General features: G+C 46.0%; 2 protein-coding genes across 2 annotated transcripts in view; both read left to right on the top strand.

Annotated features, from left to right (window-relative positions):
* Positions 1–218: 218 nt before the first annotated feature.
* EXOSC2 (exosome component 2) lies at positions 219–4,371 on the top strand. Its single transcript, XM_085077002.1, has 9 exons — positions 219–389; positions 475–576; positions 680–725; positions 1,001–1,090; positions 1,202–1,267; positions 1,415–1,483; positions 2,333–2,509; positions 2,681–2,809; positions 3,583–4,371. The coding sequence occupies exons 1-9, from the start codon at positions 265–267 to the stop codon at positions 3,661–3,663; spliced, it is 885 nt and encodes a 294-aa protein (XP_084933128.1). The 5' UTR covers positions 219–264; the 3' UTR covers positions 3,664–4,371.
* A 5,339-nt stretch (positions 4,372–9,710) lies between these two features.
* ABL1 (ABL proto-oncogene 1, non-receptor tyrosine kinase) overlaps positions 9,711–21,547 on the top strand; it is a 77,041-nt gene continuing 65,204 nt past the window's right edge. Inside the window, exon 1 of the mRNA XM_085076999.1 lies at positions 9,711–10,785. Within this exon, the coding sequence (XP_084933125.1) occupies positions 10,650–10,785 (136 nt within the window). The 5' untranslated portion in view covers positions 9,711–10,649. The remainder of the gene's footprint in view (positions 10,786–21,547) is intronic.

The following is a 21,547-nucleotide window of genomic DNA, read 5'->3' as shown; positions in this document are numbered from 1 at the left end:
GTCCCGGGGGAGCTCTGTGGGGTCCCTCCGGTACGGCGGGCGGGTTCTGAGGGGGCAGCTCACTGCCCGCACTAAACATGGCCGCCATTCCCCCTGGGCCCCAACGGGGTGAAGCCCACAAGTACCTTCGCTGCCAGGAACAAACATGGCCGCCCAGTCACCGCCCCCCGCCGCCCTCACTCAAGATGGCAGCGCCCGCGCCCTCAGGCGCACTCTCGCCAGCAGCCAATATGGCGGGCGGAAGGCGCGTGCGGCGGGGCCAACATGGCGGCGGTCACCATGAGGCTGCCGGCGGCCCGCGCTCCCCTGGAGTCCAGCGCGCCCCGGGGCCCCGAGAAGCACCTGGTGGCACCCGGCGACACGATCACCACCGACACGGGATACATGAAGTGCGGGCAGCGGCGGAGGGGAGGCGGCGGCGGGGTGGCGCGGCTTGGGGCCGTCCTGAGGCAGCGGCTCTCTCTCTCTCCGCAGGGGCCACGGCACCTATGTGGAGGACGAGAAGCTGATCGCCTCGGTGGCCGGCGTGGTGGAGAGGGTGAACAAGCTGGTGTGTGTCAGGGCGCTGAAGGCCAGGTGAGCGCGGCCGGGGCGGGTTTGGCCCGGGGGGCCTGGCTGGCCTGCAGGTGAGGTGTGTGGCCTCGGCGGGTGAGGTGTGTGACCGCCGCTCTCTGCCCAGGTACAACGGCGAGGTCGGCGACGTCGTGGTCGGGAGGATTACTGAGGTAAAACGCGGTGTTTGTCGCGGTGCCGAGGAGGAGGAGGGTGGCTGCTGGCGGCCGGTGGGGCTCAGTCTGACCCAGGGTGCTTCCCAGGATCGTAAAACACCGATATAAATCACTGTCCCTGTGGGGACGGACAGCCCTGGGAATGTATGGGTTTTAACCGGGATGAGGGTGGAAGAAGCCAGCAGAGCTGTCTCCTCTGCAGCTTGGTGGGCTGCAGTTCCTGTTCAGTTTTTTAGTGTACACCAACATGTTTGGGGTTTTTTTCCACTTAGGTTCAGCAAAAGCGATGGAAAGTGGAAACGAATTCCAGGCTGGATTCAGTCCTGTTGCTGTCGTCTATAAATTTACCTGGTGGGGAGCTGGTGAGTGTAGCTGGTTGTGTTTTACAAGGCATCCTAAGGTGCCCCACAATGAGCTAATGATGGATGTTTTGTCATTCAGGGCTACATGTAACTTCTCTTGTGTTGTTTCAGAGGAGGAGATCAGCAGAAGATGAGCTTGCAATGAGGGACTACCTGCAGGAAGGGGATCTCATCAGTGTATCCTTCTGCTGCTCCCTCTGACAGAAGAGCCAAGGGCATGGGGAAAAACAGACAGAGCTTAGCTGGCCTGTCTGGGGGTGAGAGCTGTGCTGGGGTGGCACTGGCCAGCCTTGGGGACCATGTTTCCTTAAGTGGCACCAATAGGCAGAGGTCCAGTCTATATTTTCTGATGGGGCTGTATCGCTGCACACCCGGAGCTTGAAATACGGAAAGGTGAGTTGTTCTAAAGCCCTTGATCCTGGCGTAATTCTGCACCAGCTGACTTGAATAAGGCCTTTTGGAAGCTTTCTTAAGAAAAGAGCTCTGGAGTAGAGCAGGATGGTGTCATAATCCATTCCTGCAGGATAGGAAGACTCTCAGCTCCTACATGGGACCACCAGGCAGAGTTTCCCCGAAGCAGGGGCAGTGTCCTTGAGTTGCCCTTTGAGCCACTGCTCTCCCTGTCCACAGTTCCAGCTTGCCATTCCTGTTTCCCTCACTAGCCACTTGGGAATTAAATCATGGGGAGAAATCTCCTCACTCCTCTTCTGCAGGCCATTGCCCCTGTGACTTGTTTCACTCCCCAGGGCTCTATTTTAGGCTTTACACAGTTGGCATTTATCTCTGGTTTTGTGCATTGAAATAAGCCAAGGGGCCATTGGAGCGTAGGCTGCAGTTTGGGATTACCAGACCAAGGGTATTAGCACTTAAAAGATGAAAGGGAAGTGTGCTTATTGCACAAAGGGTGAAGGACAGTGATTGGATTAAGAGGGAAAGTGTTCTGCTAAATTGGGCCTCTGACTCCTCATTTTTCTGCAGGGATGGTTGATGTGTAGTTACGATCAAGATATTATTAACATTTTGTGTTAAGCACTTAGAGTATTCTTCATCTTCAAAGGGCTGCACAGGCATTAGCTAATCCTCCCAGTGCTCCCAGAGGCAGGCAGGTTTTATATTCACTGTTTCACAGGAAAAGGTGTTAAAACTGAGTGGTTCCTAGGCCAGGAATGGAGTGAGTGATTTGGTGTTGTCTGTGGTGGCTCGTGAGGTTTCTCACGCTGAGTCTCGTGGTCTCCTCTCCAGCTTGCCCAGGGTGTGCTGGTTCAGGTCTCTCCCTCCCTTGTGAAACGCCAGAAGACTCATTTCCATGACCTGCCCTGTGGTGCATCCTTGATCCTTGGCAACAATGGCTTCATCTGGATCTACCCCACTCCAGAGCAGAAGGATGAGGAGGCTGGGGGCTTCACCACCAGCTTGGAGGTGAGTGTTTAGAGAAGGTGAACCTTCTACCAATGATGGCTTTTAATCTAACATAGTCAGAGGACATGAGTAACCTGAGACTTTCAGGACCTTGTGTCAAGTTCACAGAAAGGCTTTTTTGCTTGCATTATTTCCCTGTGTATTAATCTCTTTTCCTCTGTCCTTTCCCAGCCAGTTCCCTTGTCTGACCGGGAGGTGATCTCCAGGCTCCGAAACTGCATCGTGGCTCTGGTTGCTCACAAGATGATGCTCTTTGACACCAGCATCCTATATTGCTATGAAGCATCCCTTTCTCATCAGGTACAGGAGCCAGTGGTGTTTATTACACACTGAGGGGAGGGAGCAGAAAGGCTCCCTCAGTTGCTGCTGAAGTCAGGGTTTCCTTTGGGCTTTTCAAAGCATCCTGTTGTGACAGTATGAACTTCCCTTCTGAATAACACAGTTTGCCAAAGACAAACTATTCCTATAGAGAACAGGTCAATTTTTTGATAGATGTTGTGTATCCCTTGCTGGGATTATGGACCCCTGAATTCCTGTGAAAACAGTATTAAATTTGGCATTGTGTGAGGGTACAGTCTATTTTATGAAGCAATGAAAAAGTAAATGTCATGTGTTGTACAGAGAGCAGTCTTGTGTCTATATCCACAACCTGCACTGCTGGAAGGCTGCCTCCATTTGACCTCACTGTACAGCTTTTCACTGTGATTCCTGCCAGCACAATCACAGGGAATTCTCTTCCTATAAATAAATGAGATCTGAATTGTGTTCTCCTTTCACTCCCAGTGAGGTGTTCTTTTGAAGTGTAGTTGTGTTTAAGTCATCTCTCCCCTTCCCAAATACAGTGTGTGTCCTGCAGGAGAGCTGAGGAGGGTTAGTAGCATCTCCTTTGGTTTCCTCTAGTCTCTGTAAGAATTTCCAGCTGGCCAAGTTGGCTTTGCTTAGGACCTGTTTGACCACAACCCTCTAAACTCCCTTGCTGGTCACTGCTGTGCAAAAGGGACCTCTGTTCCTACAGAGTGTGCAGAAGTAGTAGTTGCTTTGTGGTGCTAATATTACTTTTCTTTCCACTGCAGATCAAGGACATTCTGAAACCAGAGGTGACGGAGGAGATCGTTCTGGAAGCTCGACAGAGGTTGCTGGATTTGGAGGGATAGGGCACATGGCCAGAAGCAGTCATTTGAAATCCCAGCATGGCAGCTTTGATTCTCAGTATTACATGGTTTTTTTCAGTGTTCTAGTCCCCAGCATTCATTCCACACTTCAGAAACCACCAAAATTCCTCACTCCTAGGGTATCTCCTGTGTCCTTTCGCTACAAAGGAGTACTTAAGTACAATAGCCTTTTAGTGCAACAGCCTGAAAAATTGATACCTGACCTTTATAAAGATGTAGATGCAACTGGGACGTGTCTCCTAGCACCTGTTGCCTGTGTCTAGTGCCCCAGAACTTGGTGCAGAATGACAGAGAGGAAGGGACATGTTTTGTGATGTTTCTCTCTCCCCAAAAGATGACTTGGATTTTAATTTACTGTGATCCAGATCTGCTATTCTGTCCCCTGACTGAGAGCCCTTGTTTTCAAGAATGTAGATCCAGGCACATGTGTTTAGAGAACAGGAGCATCCACACCCTTGCTAACCACGGTTTGGATCTGGCTGTTAATGGCTTGAATGTCTCAGGGGTATGAGATGGGATGTGGCTGTCCATATGAGCCAGGAGCTGTGGGCAAGCAGTGTCCTGGTTTGTGTGTATCCTGCTGGTCTTTTTTTTTTTTTTATACCTAACATGGTGAGCTCCTCTTCTGAGGAGGCACCAGTATTGTTTTGTATTAAATATTTTACATTCCAATAAATTTTTTGAAACAAATGAGCTCTTCAGCAGTGTGTGCATTAGCTTGCTTTTCATCTAGCTTGAGAGCTATGGTTGGCTCGAGTTTCCTTATTCCAGGACACTTGGAATGGTTACACTGTCTTATCTCCCCTTCAGCTGCTGCTCTTCATCCCAGCAGGACTTGACCTTCCTCTGTAAGGACTGCCTGGCATTGTTTTCACAGTGGCTCTCGCAGCGTTTCCTCCCTGCAGGATCCTTTGGAGAGGTGAGTCAAGCAGAGGTGACCAGGGGATGACAGGGAGCCCAGTGTGACCCAGGTGAAGAGCATGTTGAGCCAGATGTTGGCAGGCAGTCACTGACCACCTCTGTGTAGAATGTGATGCTTTCTCTGCTTTTCCTCTCAGCTCTCTGGTGCTCTATTAGAGCTGTTGTGTTATATATCTTTTGTATCTATTTGTATGGCAAATGTATCCTTGCATCACAGCACTGTAATTCTTAAAAAGAATGGTAAAACATCTGCCCCAATTGTTCCTGATTCCAATTATTCGATGCAAATTCTCACACTTGCCTCAGGCAAAAAGGAAAATTCTTTGCTCAGTGTTTCCTGGGAACTAGGAATTCCCTTCGTTGCTGTCCCTCCAGTTGGGGCTGCTTTCCCTGTGGTCCCGAGCAGGCACTAGATGGCACCTTTGGATCGCGTTTGTGGCACTTCCCTTGGCCAGCAGCTCCGCCTCACTGCCCTGCCAAACAGCAGGGCCTGGATGGCTGCCACCAGCACTGCTGCCCAAATCCTAAAGCATAATGGGGCTAAGGACAAGCAAGGACATGGCTAATCCGTTCTGCTGCTGCACAACTGCCCGTGCTGCCTCTGAAAATAGTACTCAGCTTGTTGGGGGTATTGTTGGAATGCTCCACACAAGACCTTGCAATTGTTATTTCTGAGTTTTATGAGGAGTCCCTACTAAGGATTGCAACAATCACATCCTCAAGATGGTTTGGGAAATTTGAAAACCAAAGCTTGATGGTGACACTTTCAGGTCTGCATGAGGCTGCTGGTAATCCCATAACCCACACCTGCGTGGACAAGAATGGTTCAAAAAGGCTAAACAAGCTTTAGAAGCCTGCATCTTTTAATTAGAAAAGTACTTTTTTTTCCCCTTACTCAATAGCTGTTTATCTTATTACCACATGGGAAGATTCATGTGTTTCTGCTGAAAAACAACTCAAGATCTGGAATGCTTCAGCTCTGAACTTTCTGATTCCTCCGCTTGCTGCAGCATTCCTGAGATTTTGGCATTAATGGTGTGTTAAATGGGGGAGGTATGTGACTCATCCAGTTCCCTTATTCCTGAATGCCTGGCACTTTTGTTTTTAAACCCAAGAGGAACACCAGCTGGTGAGGTTTGGTTATGGATCTTTCGTGATGGGGAGGGAATTGAAGGTCTCAGTGTTTTCCCCCATGACCATGAGGGGTAATTACTGATCTTTCCACATTCAGCCAGTGCTGTGCAAAGACCTAAATTGTGTAACAAGGCTTCAGCAAGGTCATTGCTGGCAGTTCCTGCAACCCCATCCAGCACAACTCTGCAAGCCAGCAGGTAACAAGAAGCCAGCAGCAGTGTCCTCTTGAATTCTAGAAATAGTCCATGAGATTTTTCTGGGCAGCTTCTAACCAGGAATGGTGAAAAAGAAGAAACTATGGCATCTCTGGTTTAACGGGAAAAAAAAGTAGTTGTAAACAGGGTGGAAAAAACCTAGTAAGTGTTAATTTTTATATGGAGAACTAAAAGGCCCATGCAGGCATTAAAACAGCTCCGAGCAACCTGATTTCTGTGTTCACCAGTGTCTGACACTATAAATCTCCTGTGCTGCTTACTCCAGGATTCATACAAGGTGCAGATGTGCTCAGAAGTGGAGTTAGTAAGTAGTTCCCTTGCTGGTGAGTGCTGCCTGCAGTAATGAGAACACAACATCACTCATCTGCAGAAATAATTCTCTTGTTTCTTGGTGCCAGTGTTCATGTACTAATAGGAAGAATTCCTTTACTCCTAGGAATAACCACTGGGATTTTAAATTTGTGCTAATGGGTTATTAATCCAATTACTGCTGCTTATTGCATTACTTCTGTATTATCTGTGTGCAGTTTTGCTGTTCAGCTGAGAGTAGTACAAATACAAAGCTTTGAGCAGACCTGAGAAGAGACTGAAATCCCACTGAGATTAGAGACATTTTGAAATGGTTGTTTCAAGTTCCTGAGGACTGCTAATTAACATGCTAAGTTTTATTATTGGGTGAAGAGGTTGAAGCTTTTAAGATATTGTTATGGAGAAAACGTCACTGCAGCTGTTGGGTGAGAACCCACACTTAATGGGAAGTAAACAGAAAAAGCACTGAAATATCTCTTAGGAAAAAAATAAATCGTAGGATGTACACAGGCTTGATTGAAAAAACATTCTAGTTTTTTTTTTTTTTTTTTATTCTGTATTCACACAAGTTTTCTGTCTCTCTCTTCTCTAACAATTTCTGAATCTACTGGGCAACTTCCAAGTTTAATGTGAGACAGTCATATTCACAAAAACTGGAAGCAGTTTTGGGTACAGAAAATGTAAAACCCTCCAGGGGAGGAAGGCAGGTATCTTGCTATGACATTTGGGAGTGACCAGCTGAGTCATCTGCCTGTGTATTGTCCCACATGAACTACAGCACTGCTCTGGGAAACAGGAAATGCTTTTGGAGAAACTGCTGAGTGGAAAGAGGTTGGGAACTGCTGGCAAAGAACTCGCCCCACTTTGTTGCTTATGTCTGCAAAGCATCAGAAGGAATAACTGCCTGTTGGCCTGAATGATAAATTCACCTGGTCTGTTAAATAAAAAATGCATTCAGCTGCATAGGTTTCAGGCAAGCCAGGGAGGAGCATATTTACAGCCTGTACTGTCCAGAACACATCCCTGGAAGTGCTGAAGGCCAGGTCAGACAGGGCTGGGAGCAATGTGGTCTAGTGGAAGGTGTCCCTGTCATGGCAGGGGGGTGGTCTTTAAGGTCCCTCCCAACCCAAACAGTTCTGTGATTCTGTGAAGTCCTGCATATTTGCAATTACTTTTGCTTGATGTGGTGAAGGTTTTCTGAGTATTGTGGACCCATGGTTGTCATCTGGAGTTTGCTCTGCTTCAGCCTTGCAACGGTAGGAGAGATTATCCAGTCAGACCCAGAAGAGAATATTTTTTCAGTGGACAGTGGTTGGTAACGGGTTTTTAAACAAATTTCTCTTGGGATGCTTGGCCTGTGCTGACAGACAGCTTTATTTATTTCCTCACTTTTCTTCAATCTGTGGAAGCCAAGTGAGGGGTTAGATCACCTCAGTGAGAGGCTGATCTCCAATACTGAGATAAACCTGGAGAAATTCTGCAGAGTTCAAGAGATGTGACCCTGGATGCGTATCAGCACAATGGACCAGAATTTCTCTCTCCTGTGTGTGTGTGCAGCACAGCCTCAGTACCTGCAATTCCAGCCACTGATGGAGAAATCCAATAGAAATGGTTTGAGCTCAGTCTCCTGACTAAGAATTAGTGAGGTAGGAGCAGCCTGGCACAGCAGAGGTGGAGGATCCCGCTGGGCTGCATGAAGTGCTACATTTTGGATGCTATTGTTAGAAGACAAAAAATACAGGTCTGCCAGAGACCTTGAATATGGCATAGGAGACATGGAGTGTGTTTGGATTTGTCACAAGGGAGGAGTCAGTATAAACAAGGCGCTCTGTGTCCAGATGGTTGCCCTGAGCAGGAGGCTACAGCGCAGAATTGCAATTGTGTGTTCTGTTGTCAAGTGGGAGAAACCACAGACCTTTGACCGAAACACCCTGACCTCAAGCTGCTGCCTTGACCCTCTTCTATCCCCAAGGTGAACTGGAGAACCTATGAAAAACTAAATATCTTCACCATCACCACCTATTCTTTAGCTCAGGGAACATGCAGTGCATACTGAAATATTTGGGGGTTTAACTCCATCTTCGTACCAAACGGTGCACAGAAGTAGGTGAATAAAATATTTGTTTTATTGTCACATTCACGGGGCTCTATCGCTGGTTTTGGTATCAAGTTCGGTGTATGCTGACAGCATTAATGAGGAAATGAAGTCCTTTGTGCAAGCAGAGTGAGAGATTCCTGGCTGGAATGGAATGGCTTTTCCAGTGGAAAAGCTGATGGCTGTGTACATAGCTGATCCAGTAAGGATCTCTTCTTCCCTGTCCATCTCTGCAAGCATCCAGGGTCCAGAGATAGCCAGGGGCCATGAGCCCCCTGCAGAGTCAGATCTGTGGGAAAACAACTTGGGTGGCCCTTGTTAAGAGGTGAGGGATTTCACGTGAACTTTTTGGGCCCTTGTGTGGCTTTTGCTAGTGATTTAGCAGCCAGTCCTAGTTTCACCTTCATTCCGCTCCCCTTCAATTCTCCTCACCTTCCCCTTCATCCACCTCTTCTTCCCCTTAGATTCCTTCATGGCACCCTCGTGGCTTCACTCTGGAGACACTTTCATGTCCCCCAGCCCCATTCCCTCATCTCCCGTTCCCTCATCTCCCCCCTTGCTGCCTCCTCATGACTCACCCTACCCTCCTCTTCACCCCTCACTTCTCATGGACCACCAAACCCTGCTCATTCCCTCACTCCCCTCAGAGGCTTTTTTCACAGAATCACAGAATAGTTATGGTTGGAAGTGACCTCTGGAGATCATCCCATCCAACTGTCAAGGTTGCCACATGGGATCATCCCATCCACCTGGAGCAGGTGCCACAGGAACACATCCAGGTGGGTTTGGAATGTCTCCAGAGAGGGAGACTCCAGGCCTTTCCTGGGCACTTGTTCCAGAGCTCTGCCACCCTCAACCTAAAGTTCTTCCTCATTTTGACGGGAAAACGTTTTGTGTTTTAGTTTATGGCCATTGCTCCTTGTCCTGTCGCCGGGCACCACTGAAGAGAGTCTGGCACCATCCTTGGACACCCTTTGGAGATGTTTATATGGATTGCTGAGATCTCCTCTCAGCCTTCCCTTCTCCATACTAACCCGGCCCACTGCCGGAGTGTCTCCTCACCAGACACATGCTCCAGCCCCCAAATCCTCTCTGTGCCCTCCTCAGGACCCTCTCCAGCTCCATGTCCATCTCGTCCCGAGGAGCCCAGAGCTGTGCACAGCCCTCCAGCTGTGCCTCACCAGGGCCGAGCAAAGGGAACACCCCCTCCCTGGCCCCGCTCCTCACGGCTTCTCCCCGGGCACATCCCCGCCGCCCTTCCCCGGTCCCTGGAGCAGGAGCAGGGAGCGGGGCCGGGCTCGGGCAGCGCCGGGCGGGAGGCGGGGGCGGCGGAGGAGGAGGGGCCGGAAGGGGATGTGACCGCCCGCCCGCCGGCCCGGGGGTTCCGGGATCTCCCTCGCCGCCTCCGCCGCCCCCCGCCGGTCCCGCAGCCCCGGGCTACCCGCGGCCCCTCTGCCCTCTCGTCCCGCCCGGCCCCGCTCCCGCCGCCCGCCCGCCCGGGGATGCGGCCGGCGCGGTTCCCCCCGCCTGCCCTGGCCCGGCCGCTGGCTGCGAACCGGCCTCTGGGAGCTGCCCGGCCTCGCAGCCCCGCGCCCGGCTCCGCCTGAGGCAGCGGGCACGGGGCGCCGGCCCGGCCGGCCCAGCGCTGCTCCATGGCCCCGCCGGGCCCGCCGGCCCCGAGCTAGCGGCGGTGCAAGGAGCCGAGCCCGCTGACCGAGGAGCCCCCGTGCCATCCCGCACTACCCACCGAGCTGCTGCTGCTGCTGCTTCGCCTGGAGAGCTGACATGGACCCAGCGCACCTGACCCCGCTGGACTTGAGCGATACTTGAAGCCAAACCCGTGGCTCTTTGGCCTTTGCTAACTCAATGCTATGCAAAAGAAAAGGAGGAAAAAAAAAGAAACCTTGACACTGGTTGTGGTGGGAATGGCTGTTTCCTGCCCTGGGTGAGCCTATGTGTGGTTTCTTGCTTGTGAGCTGAACTAATTTTCCTTTACCAGGTGGAAGACACACTACATATGGCAACCTGAAACTTTGGTAATGCTTGGTCATTGCTGAGCGGTTGGAACTTTTACTTGGTTTTTTGGTTTTTTTTTTTTGCATAAAGCCACCTAAGGAACCTTGTTGCTGTCTTCAGGAGCATTGGAGGAATCTTGTCTTAATTCTTCACCTCAAGTGACTTTATCCCACCTAAAATACCTTCTCCTTCAAAACTCCTTCCCAGCCTGGAAGATCAGGGATCACAGACTTCTTGGAAAACTTCTCGTCCTGGGAAAGGCTGCCCATAGTTACTTTATGGGGCAGCAGCCTGGAAAAGTTCTTGGGGACCAAAGGAGGCCAAGTCTGCCTGCCCTGCACTTCATCAAAGGAGCAGGGAAGAAGGAGTCATCGAGGCATGCTGGCCCACACTGCAACGTCTTCGTGGAACATGGTGAGAAGTTTTTACTGGTATTTGGTTTAATTTTGGTTTGCTAAGCTAGGTACAATATGGATTTATTCAAGACCATGGAGCAGAGACAGATATGTACTTTATGGAAGTCTTGTTTTCTTTCCCTTGCTGCTTAATGCAAATCTTCTGTGCTTGTTTATTAAGAAAATACTTGGGTCAGATTGCTTGAAAGCTGAGGAGAGGTTATTGTACAGCTAAAGGCGAAATGCAATGAAGTAACTTTTTAACATTGTACAAGTTTCTCATTTTTGCCTTGGTTGTGTTCTGGTTTGCAGTCTGGGAAAGTGTTTGATCCTTTTTGGGTTGTCTGTGTCATGGTACAGACCAGCCACAGCCACTGGTGATGCTGTGGTCAGTGACAGGTGTTCTTTAATTATCTTTAATTATCTTGAATTATCTTTACCAAAGGGACTCTGCTACTTGGAGGGAAAAAAAAAACCACCTTATTTTGGAAAGTTTGAGAACTTTCTGCTGTTGTGAAAAGTTTCTTGGTCCATTTGGAGCACTTTTGCTTAGTGGTTTCTCATAGCTGGTTAAGCCTTCATCCTGTGCCGTGATAGATTGAAGTACTGGAGGCCAAAAATTTGGGGTACAGCAACCCTGTCACTTGCAGGCTTCTGCAAAGTATGAGAGGAGTTCAGAATCTCAGGAAAGAAGCCAGATGAAAAACTGAGTAGGACTCAGAGGTGTATTTGGTGTAATCCTTGCTTTTGCACAACACTTTTTAAATTCTAATGTTCTTTGAGATAATGTGTTGCTGGCTAATGTCTTTGGCTGGAGAATGTGATTTTGACAGAGCTTCTGCAACAGTTTCGTCCTGCACAACACAAAACAAAACTGCATCTGTAATCTTCATATAACTAAAAGTTGAAATATTTGCTGTGTTTGAGAATACAATCTAGTTAGAGGAAAAGTTTTGATTTATTCCTACTTTCGAGGGCTTTGCTTTCAAACTTTTTCTCATTCTGTGTTTCTAGAAGGGCCCAAGACATCCTGTGCAGTGTGCAACAAACACACAGAGATCCCACGTTTGAAATGCTCTGCTAAAATACTGTTTTGAGTTACTTCAGTGTTTCTTTTAATTCCCCTTGCAATGTTTGTGCACTGAGGAAACTGAAGGTGATTAAAGGAAGGTTACAGAATGTAAGGGCTAACCTGGCCCTCTGATGTTAAACCTGCTGCTGGATTTTTTCCTTTCAGTCCTGTGATATACCCACTCCTCCACCCCCAGTTTGCTTGGTGCTTTTACTACTTCAGACAGAGTTTCAAGGTCAGATGAGATACAGCCAGAGCACTAGCTGCAAGCAATACAATATCCTCACTCCCTTTGGTGTTTTGCTGTAGCAGAAGAGCCAGAAACACTCCTTTTTGATCATCTAACAGCAATAGGCAGATGGTAACTTCTTGCCAGTGTGACCCGAGGTCAGCAGATCCCAGCACATTCGCAAGGAAAAATGGCATCTCTAATGTCCCTGTGCCATATGTCCACGAGAGACCTCGGTGTCTTGATTTAGAAAAGAATAAAACTTGAAAGAGGACATCAGGGCTAGGACATCTGTCAAGAGAACTGCAAAAGATCAGCCTCGCTTATCCACATGAGGAAAAGTTTCTTCCTTTGAGTGGATGAAATGGTTCTTCCAAGTCCTGGCAGTAGAAGGCAGTACCACCGTGGTTTATTCAGCTCTCCTTTGAGTTTGGGCTGCTCCTGTTCTGAAAAATGCTATCTTAAAATATCTGGACAAATGAAGAGGGAACAAAGTTCATTTTAGAGGAACAAAGTTCATTTTAGAAAGTTCTTCATTTTCCCCTCAGTAATTTGTCTTTGAAATACATAGACATACTTTATAATTAAAGAACAGATCAGTATTTAATGCCTTCAGTCCTATTCAGATATTGTGCCATAGTCTGTCTGTCATAAAAACAAGATTGGTGTTTTTTCAGGGCTTAAATGTGTGCATGTTTGCCTTTAAATCCTGTCATTACACAGTTTTTTCTAAATACCAAACACTGTATCTGATTTCTCTGTCACACTGTGGGAACTAGTTTTTCCCAGGAAAATCATGTTTTTGGCTTTTCATAACTGAGAAATGCTTAAGGAGAAATTCCATGGTGGGCCACTTAACCCTCTAGAGACAGGTGAATTCTTAAATGTGCTTGTCTGAAGTTCTTGTATATTGAAGCTCATGCTAAAACAAACAGAAGAAGTGGAACTTTTGGTAGCAGGGTTCTTCTTTTAGGGTTGTGTTTTTATAAAGCTGTTAATGATCCTGCCTTGGTGAGACCACTACCTGCAAAGTTCTACTGAGGCTCATTCAGCTGGAAGATCTGGATTACCTCAGTGGTATCAGATCTTAGCTAAAAGCTCAGCTTGAAAAACTATACTGACTGTGTAACACAAAATAACTTTCAGGGAAGTAATTCCATTTCTCGGTCGTTGCGCTCTCCGGAGCACCCAAAGCAGCACATCGAGAGGCTTCTGAAAAGCCAAGGAGGCAACTGGCCAGCAATCAGCTCTGCTGGTGCTCAAATGTTCTGTGAGAATAATGCTGAAAGGCTCTAAATTTTGTCACGAGCTGACAACTGGGGAGTGCCTTAAGGGGAAAAAAGTAATCTATGGGCAAGTTTTGGGCTGCTCTCTTTGTGCTGTTCCTTTCCCCACGGAGGGTGTTTTACAAGCTGGAGTTCATGCTCGTGTCGTTACCCTGGGCAGCAGAGTAGCCCTTGCTGGGATTTTACAAATTTCACCCTGATGCAGATTACTCCAGCTCACAGTTTGCTTGCAAGCTTGAACTTGAGAGGAATTATAAAGGCAAAGTTTGCCTCTCTCCCCGTGTTTTTCTTGGTGGGAAATGAGTCTGTAGTCACTGCTTTTTGGGGATATCCAGCTGAGAGGAAAGTGTGGTCAGTAGACAGTTAATGGGGAAGACTGTCAGCTGCACCTTGGAATTTGCACACTAGTGTACCTTGTGCCTTTCCAGAACATTAATTTCGGCAACACTCAAACTTCTGAAAGGAAAGGTGTGTTCCCAGAGGGCTCAGCTCTGCTCCTGGAGTTGGCAGGAGTTGACTGGAGTGATTGGCAAACACCACACCTTCTCTGACTGTCTTGTGGAGGTGTTGCTGTGCTGAATGATGAGCAGATTCCCTGAAGCATCTTGGTAGAACAGTATCTCCAAGCAAAAGCAGCACTTGAAGGCATAAAAAATGAACTCTAATCATTAGATATGTGATGCAGAGGTGAGGAAGAGATTGATAAAGCGCTGAAACAAAAAAAAGTCCTTTTCATAGTCTTTCATGGTGATAAAATGTGATCTTAGAGCTTCTCTTCCAGCAGGTAAGTGATAGGGAAGCTTAAATGAGCTGTTTACCTCACTGTAAAGAGAGATAAACTGCAGAACTGGATCAATTTTTCTTATACCTTTACTGCTGAATGTAGCTGAAGTCAGCCAACTACAGTCTCTGTCATATTAGATCTGAACTCATTCTTACAAGGGTGCTGAAAGTTTTACTGCTTTAATTAGGAAGTAATTGTGCAAAATAGATCCATAGCACTAGCTTACCACAGCTGCCAGTTGGAGATGTGCCCTATGTAGTTCACTGTGAGGAAAAAGCCCAACAATTAAAGATATCTTTTCCTACATTATTGATTAAATTAGGGGCATTTATGTTTAATAATCCATCTTGGTTTATGCTGTCAAATTTCATGTTTCAAGTGTTTGAACTGTGAAAATGAATAAATTACATTCTAATCAGCTCCAACCATATCCTGGGCTCATCCCACAGTGTGCACAGCAGGGCAATCCCACACTACTCCACTGTGGTGAGACCCCACCTGCAGTGCTGTCTCCAGCTCTGGGGTCTCCAGCATGGGAAGGATGTGGAGCTGCTGGAGCAAGTCCAGAGAAGGCCATGGAGATGTTCCAAGGGCTGGAGCCCCTCTGCTCTGGAGACAGCTGGGATGTTAAGCTCAGAGGAGGCTCCAGGGAGATCTTACAGCCCCTTCCAGTGCCTGGAGGGGCTCCAGGAGAGCTGGAGAGGGACTTTGGACCTGGAGTGACAGGACAAGGGGAAATGGTTTCAAACTGACACAGGGTAGATTAGATATACAGAAGAAATTCTTCCCTGGGAGGGTGGGGAGGCCCTGGCACAGGGTGCCCAGAGAAGCTGTGGCTGCCCCTGGATCCCTGGCAGTGTCCAAGGGCAGGCTGGACAGGGCTTGGAGCAACCTGGGATAGTGGAAGGTGTCCCTGCCTGTGGTGAGGGGTGGAATGAGGTGATCTTCAAGGTCTAATTTTTGTACTCATTATCCTTTATCCTACTGGTGAGCTCAATATGTCTTCCTTATACGCAATATACATTTATTAGATAGTCAATTGCCCATACATGGAAATTATTTAAATGAGATTCCTTCCATACTAGAACTGTTTCTTCAAACCCATGTACTTAAAACCCCTGCATTTATCTCTTTCCATTGTACCTCAGGGCATTTTTATACTCTGTCTCTGCTTCACCAACTACAAAACCTGAGACTTCAAAGAAACTGCTTTACTACTCCTGACTCCACTTTAGACCATTCACCTGAAATTGGATCGTTAGCACCAGCCTAATTGGAAACCATTTTTTAGAGTCTGCCTTCAGTATTTCAGGTCTTCATTCTGAACTGACAAAACTTTCTTCATTGTTAGGCTGGAGATTTGGCAGCTCCCAAATTTCAATTTCCATCTCTATTAGGGGAGACTTATCCCCAGCTTTTGGAGTCATTGCTTGTGTATCCAACTTTGCTGTGCCTCAGTATTATCCTGGTTAATGCTGACAACTGCTGCATGCCGAATGCAGATTTGTTTACTGCCTCTGACTATATCCCTCTTCATCATAAAAATCACTTGCTGTATTTTTTCCTGCTCCAATTATCAAATACCACTAGGTTTTACTAAGAAGCTCTTCCACAAAACTCGATCTGTGGTTGGAATATGTTTGGAAAGAGACCTAAGACTCTAAACTGCTTTTCCACAGACCGAGGTGGATGATGATGATGATGGGGAAAGGCTAATCCCTTTCCTGGGCAAAAGCTGTTCTGTTTTGTGCACTGACTAATCTATGATAACTTGCCATATTTAAGCAGTTGATCTCCTTCATGACAAAGAGGTAGCAGTTGCTTGTGTGCCAGGCTTTCATTAACAGATTATGCTAGTTCTGCATTCTTATTTACAATTTTTAATAGGAAGGCTATGGTAGGAAATCAGGACAGGGAGGCAAGAGAAAGCTGCAGGGTATTAGAATGGAAATATTTCCTTGTAGGCGATCATCTCTTTCAGCACACTTCAACATTTACCATCAAACTCACAGTATTTAACATTGGAAAGTTTAAATCTTAAGCATGAAAGTGAGGAGTTGACACAGTCCTGTTGCTGAGAGTTGGGAATCCTGAGTTTCATCCCTGGTGTTCTCAGTGTCAGGCTGTGTGGCATGTGGCAACCCATGAGGGTGCAGAAAGGTGAAAATGGCCTTGGAAAGTCTTGGGTCCTGCAGCTCCAGCAGTGTGCTGGATTCACCATGCCAAGTTTAGAACCTGCATGGCTGTGGAGCTGTGTGGGTGGGCATTGAGTGTGTTACACTTGCCATCTCTTTCAGCTGTATAAAAAGCCCCGATTTGCATTCACATGGACTGAAGGAAGTGTTTGAAATACTAGTGACCTTCTGGAGTTACTGCTGCAGTTCGACTTTGCTTTCCTTTTTCTTTGGCTGGGGGAAGGAGCACCAGTGTCTGCACCCAGCAGTGTTCTGTCAGTTCAGCTGTGCTGTGCCATTCTTTTGAGAAGTAGTCTCCTTATAAAAGCCCTGCTGTGAATTCCAGAAGTCCATTGCTGTAGGAACATGCAGAGCAGCTCCAGCAGAAGCAAGAGGGACTCTTGCTTCTTTGCTTTTGTGACTCTTATCAGTCAGCTCTTACTCTGCTCTACATTGACTGAAGATCGATCTAAACAATCTGTAGAGGTTATTAATCTGCTTGCCAGAGTGTCCATTTAATTGGTGTAAGGAGGATTCTTGGGCAAAAAGGTAATGAACATTCAATTTTAGTAAGTAAAGCTGCCTAAGGCAATGTCTTTCCTTAGTTCTTAACTAAATTAGTTCTTACTTAGATCTTAGTTCTTAACTTTGGTTTTTCTTTAAGCTTCTATGTTTAATGGCAGTGTTGCACTTAGATATTAAGCATAAATTTTTGTGAAGTGGCTGGAAGTTTCATCATGCTCGTGGCAAAATTTGATATAATTCTGCTAAAATGGTGTGTTGTGCTCTGGGAGGAGTCCCTTTCCACACATCTCCTTGTAATACCAGCTTGGTTTAGTTTTTGCTTAAGTACTTTCTGAAATTAGTGTTGAAATTAGATTTAGGGGTTTTTTTGTGTGTGTTGTTTTTCTTTTTTCCCCAGCTTTTCTTCCTGGCTGTTACCAGCTGGGTTGTGAAAAGCAGGAGCTTTCTTTTATGCAGAGTGATTGCTGCTAATTTACATGGACGCAAGCAAGCTCATCATTCTTTCATGAGTGAGGAGACTGCCTGATTTATGTTGTGTCATCTCCCAGCACTGTTTTTACCTAATGAATAGAGTTTCACAACAGATTATTAATCATTAAGACTTTGGTTTCATTGTGTGTATTAAAGAATCAATATTGCTACACGTTGCCTGCCTTGAGAAGCTGCTTATCCATTAGTGCTGCTTTTCTAAGGCATTCTGGTGCATTTATCATTTCAGCTGACTTCACTTCCTATCTCATTCCTGCCACATCTTCCCAGGGCCTGAGCTGTGTCCAGGCTGCCTCTCTGTAGATTCCTCCTTTGAAGTGCTGTCTGAGCTGTAGCAAATGCTGTTTGGTCCAGTCTCTCCTTAGAGCTCATGAAACAGCAAAAGGCTGAACCTTCCTCTGCTGTGGTTTGCACTCCACATTTGCATCAAAGAGGGAGTGATGGCCTCAGAAACTGGGAATAATGTGTGATGAGGACTATATTGAATTACATACTCTGCTGCCTGTTAAATGCCTGGGTTTTGGATGGCAAGGCTTGCTGGAGGACAGGATTCCCCCATTTGGTGACCTGCTGTTTGTTCCCTGTCCAATGTCCATCTCTGTTGGAAGGACAGAGTGACCTGGGCATGTTCCCTGTGCTTCCTGTCACACTGACACTGCAGAGGAGGAAATTTCACTTACTCACATATCCAGAATGAGCTCTGTCAGGTTTTGTAGTGACCCCAGTGAGCTGATCTGCCAGTCCACCCCTGGGGGAACTGATGGCTATTTCACAGCCCTTTTTTTGTGTGTTCCCAGAATACACAAGGTTGTTTTTCCAGAGGCTGAATGTATGAATGGTGGTGGGATAAGGACATGGAAACTTTCAACAGGAAATTCTTTGGACTTTCAGGAAATGTTTGTTATGTCATTCGTGTTCAAGTTGCCCATATTCAGAGGCTGCTTTTTAGGTTCTGCCTCATTTAACATACTTGGTGAAGGGCTGTTCCCAAATTCTCAGTTCCAGGTCTGACCACACAGGGTTATCACAAGGCTGTTATGCAGTAAATGCTACTGTTTTTACTTAGATTTTTTAAATTAAATTATTTATTAATGTAAATTGTTTACAATTATTTACTTTATTAACATTTAAGGTTTATTAGAAAGGTATAAAGGAAATGAAATTGTCATTTGGGGCACTGGCCACCAGATGTCTTCTGTGGCTCTTCACTAACTTGCTCTGATTAAAACAATCCCTGCAGTGAGAATCGTCTTGGAAGTGAGCAAAAGTGTAATGGTGAGAACCAGGGTCAGAAGTGACAAGCGTGAATTTCAGAAATAGTGGCTGTCAAGTCTTTTTAGATACTTTTAGAATCTCTAATCTTTGCATGCTTGCTTGCTGATGAAAAAAAAGTTTGGTAGGTGATGTTTGCTTTCACTGTTAATGGGAGAATCTTGCTCCCTCATCTCCTCAAGCTTCATTTCAGTCCATTCTTCATTAAAAAAAAATACAGTTTTCAGTTCTGCATCCCTTTTCACTTATTGCTGTCTTCTGCATTTGATCTAATCCCCCTCCTTCTTTTGTTACGCTGCGCTGACTTTAAAAAATATAAATACTGTTCTAATATTAGTATTAAATATTAGATTCCTCTTGGTATAGAAATTGATTCTGTAAATCCTCTTGTAGCATTGTGTTCAACATTTGTAAATGTGAGCTTTTCCTGGCAAGTATGCTCAGGGAATATCTGGAAACAAATTCATCCTGTGACAGTTATTTATACAGTTGGTGTTGTCTGAATGTCAGAATTGCTCTCACAGAGCTAATTGTGGAGTTAAACTGTTATGAAGTCATAACAATGCTTACAAAAGCAAAGCTGTAATCTAGTAGTACTCTATTTTACTCAAATCTCGTTTGGGTGGGAGAATTTTATAATAATGAAGAAGATTTAGTGTATCTAGCAAACCAGTTTAAGCTATAAATATGTATGCATGAATGGGGTTTTCTTTTTGTTATTTTTATTGGCTCTAAGTTCTTTTCATTCTTTATATAAGTCTGACAACACATATTGTTCATTTAAAAACTACATCCCATTTTAGCCTGAATAACTGGAACAGCTATTAGAGCTGTTGTTGTCTGGCTACACCTCGTGTTTGCAAATAACTTAGGAAAGCTTAAATGAAAAATTTTGAATAAATGCCAAGCTGTTATTTCTTCTTCAATATATTTAGCTGGATGGATAAGAAGCTGCATTTAAAAGTCTCTGCAATCAAACCTTTACTTCTTACAAGACTTATTGATGGATTGCACTAAATGTGTTTGCTGTATACATTCTTTTTTTTTTTCTCAACATGCAGCTATTTAATAGAAAATAGATGTCCTTTACAGGAAATGAACTGGAGGGAAGACAAAGCTCTTCCCATCATTTGATACTGTTGATGTTCATATAGAAGCTGCAATTTCCCTGCAGATTGTCTGTTATGTCTAAATAGTGCCTCCCACACAGAGGTTTGGATGTCAAGGTGCTATCGTGTTTCAGGTATTAAGTTGTAATCATTGTTATGAGGTGATCACATAAGTCAGTGTAAGTGTTGCTCAACCTTTCAAATTCCATGTCATTAGGGAAAAAAAAAATGTGGTGGGGAAACTTCAGTCTAATACAGACCTCACTGCAAGAACTGCTGGTGGTTTTTACCTTGCTCTTGCTAAAAAGTGGGGATAGAATGAGGTTTTTTATGATCACAGGTACACCACCAGGTGTGGTGTGGGTTGTTGTGCTCACTAAATACAATTTGGAGACAATCTGGGAGTTAAATCTGGACTTGGGCTGCAGCAGAGGGCCAAATCCTGAAGGCTGTGGGTGGTTAGAAAAATTCACTGAACTACCTCTTAAGCAGGTAATATTTTGAGCCAAGCAGAAGGATGAATTAGAATAATAAAGGCTGGATTTTTGGAGGCAAATACTAGCTTGAAATGCTAATATAATCATCTTGGTGACTGCAGTTCTGCCTCTGCAAAGCAAAGGCTGTGCATGACATTTCATTGAAGACCTGCTGCAATGTTGATAAGCCGACCTCTCCTGAGAGGAATTGTGAACTTCACTGAGCAGCAGCGTGGCTTTGTAATTGTGGTTAAAAACACAGGATTTGAAAAACATTAAATGAAAATAGATCAGTGCTGCATTTATTATCAGGTGAGGATTCAAAGCACCGTGAAATGTTAACTTGAAATATTTGCATTCCACTCATAGGAATAAGTAGCACAAATCCAGCGAGGTGATTTTATTCCAATTTGTTAACTTCAGTTACTTTTCCCCAGAAAAGTGAACATTGCATTATGTTGGCCATGTCCACATCTTTTAGTCCTGCACAGCTCCAGAGGCATTACAAACACGGAGGTGAAACACAGACACCAAGAGAGCAGTTGCTTTCCGGCTCAGACATCTCTGTCATCTGCAGTGTTCCCAAATTAGGAAGCGGTGGGCTTCAGCAGGGCTCTGGAGCAGGATGATCTGGAGCCCCTGGAATGAGAGACGTTCCATGGCCATGGATAGTCTTGAATCACCCTGTGCTGAGGGTGCCTCGTCACCCCAGTGCCCCTGAGTCACTGCAGTGGTGGAGGAGCTTTGTCTGCCGGGAGATACAGTGTGGATGTTGTGGCTGAAATGGGGAGATCCCCCCCTGAGCCTCTTCTGAAATAACTACACAGCATGCTAGCCCAAGTGCTTGGTTGGGCTGAAATCTTTTGGCCATTCTGCCTTTAAACTGCTCCGTGGATGTCACAGGTTTTTAAATTCCAGATTTAGGAGGACGGCGGCTCTTCTGCGGTTAGGAGGCTTTCATCTGCTGAAGCTGTATTTCAGAAGGTTGATGTGCTGCTTGTGAAATGCTCCCCTAAGGCAAACAAGCCCTTTGGGGAGGGGGACTGAGGGCTGGAGTGAATCAGACAGGCATTTTACATTTCAATTATTAATATAGTACTTTTTATGAGTCTCAAATTGGAATTGCTAGCAGCTGAATTTTAAAAATGTACTAACTCCTAAAATTTTTAGGAGTAAAACAAACCCTGTGCAAGTAAAGGTGCTGTCTTGTGCTCCAAGACCTCTTTACTACAGTCTTGCACAATCACACTTGGATTTTAATTCTCTTTATCCTTGCTGCAGTGTGTTCTGTTTGTATCCCTGGTCAGCAGTGGAGATGTCCATTTGTGCAGCCTCCATAAGGGATGAGTCCAGGGGAGCTCTGCA

The sequence above is a fragment of the Lichenostomus cassidix genome, chromosome 17 (genome assembly GCF_008360975.1).
Source record: "Lichenostomus cassidix isolate B80296 chromosome 17, HeHo_3.0, whole genome shotgun sequence".
NCBI lineage: Eukaryota > Metazoa > Chordata > Aves > Passeriformes > Meliphagidae > Lichenostomus > Lichenostomus cassidix.
The sequence above is the reverse complement of the archived record's forward strand: the minus strand, read 5'-3'. Positions and strand labels throughout refer to the sequence as shown.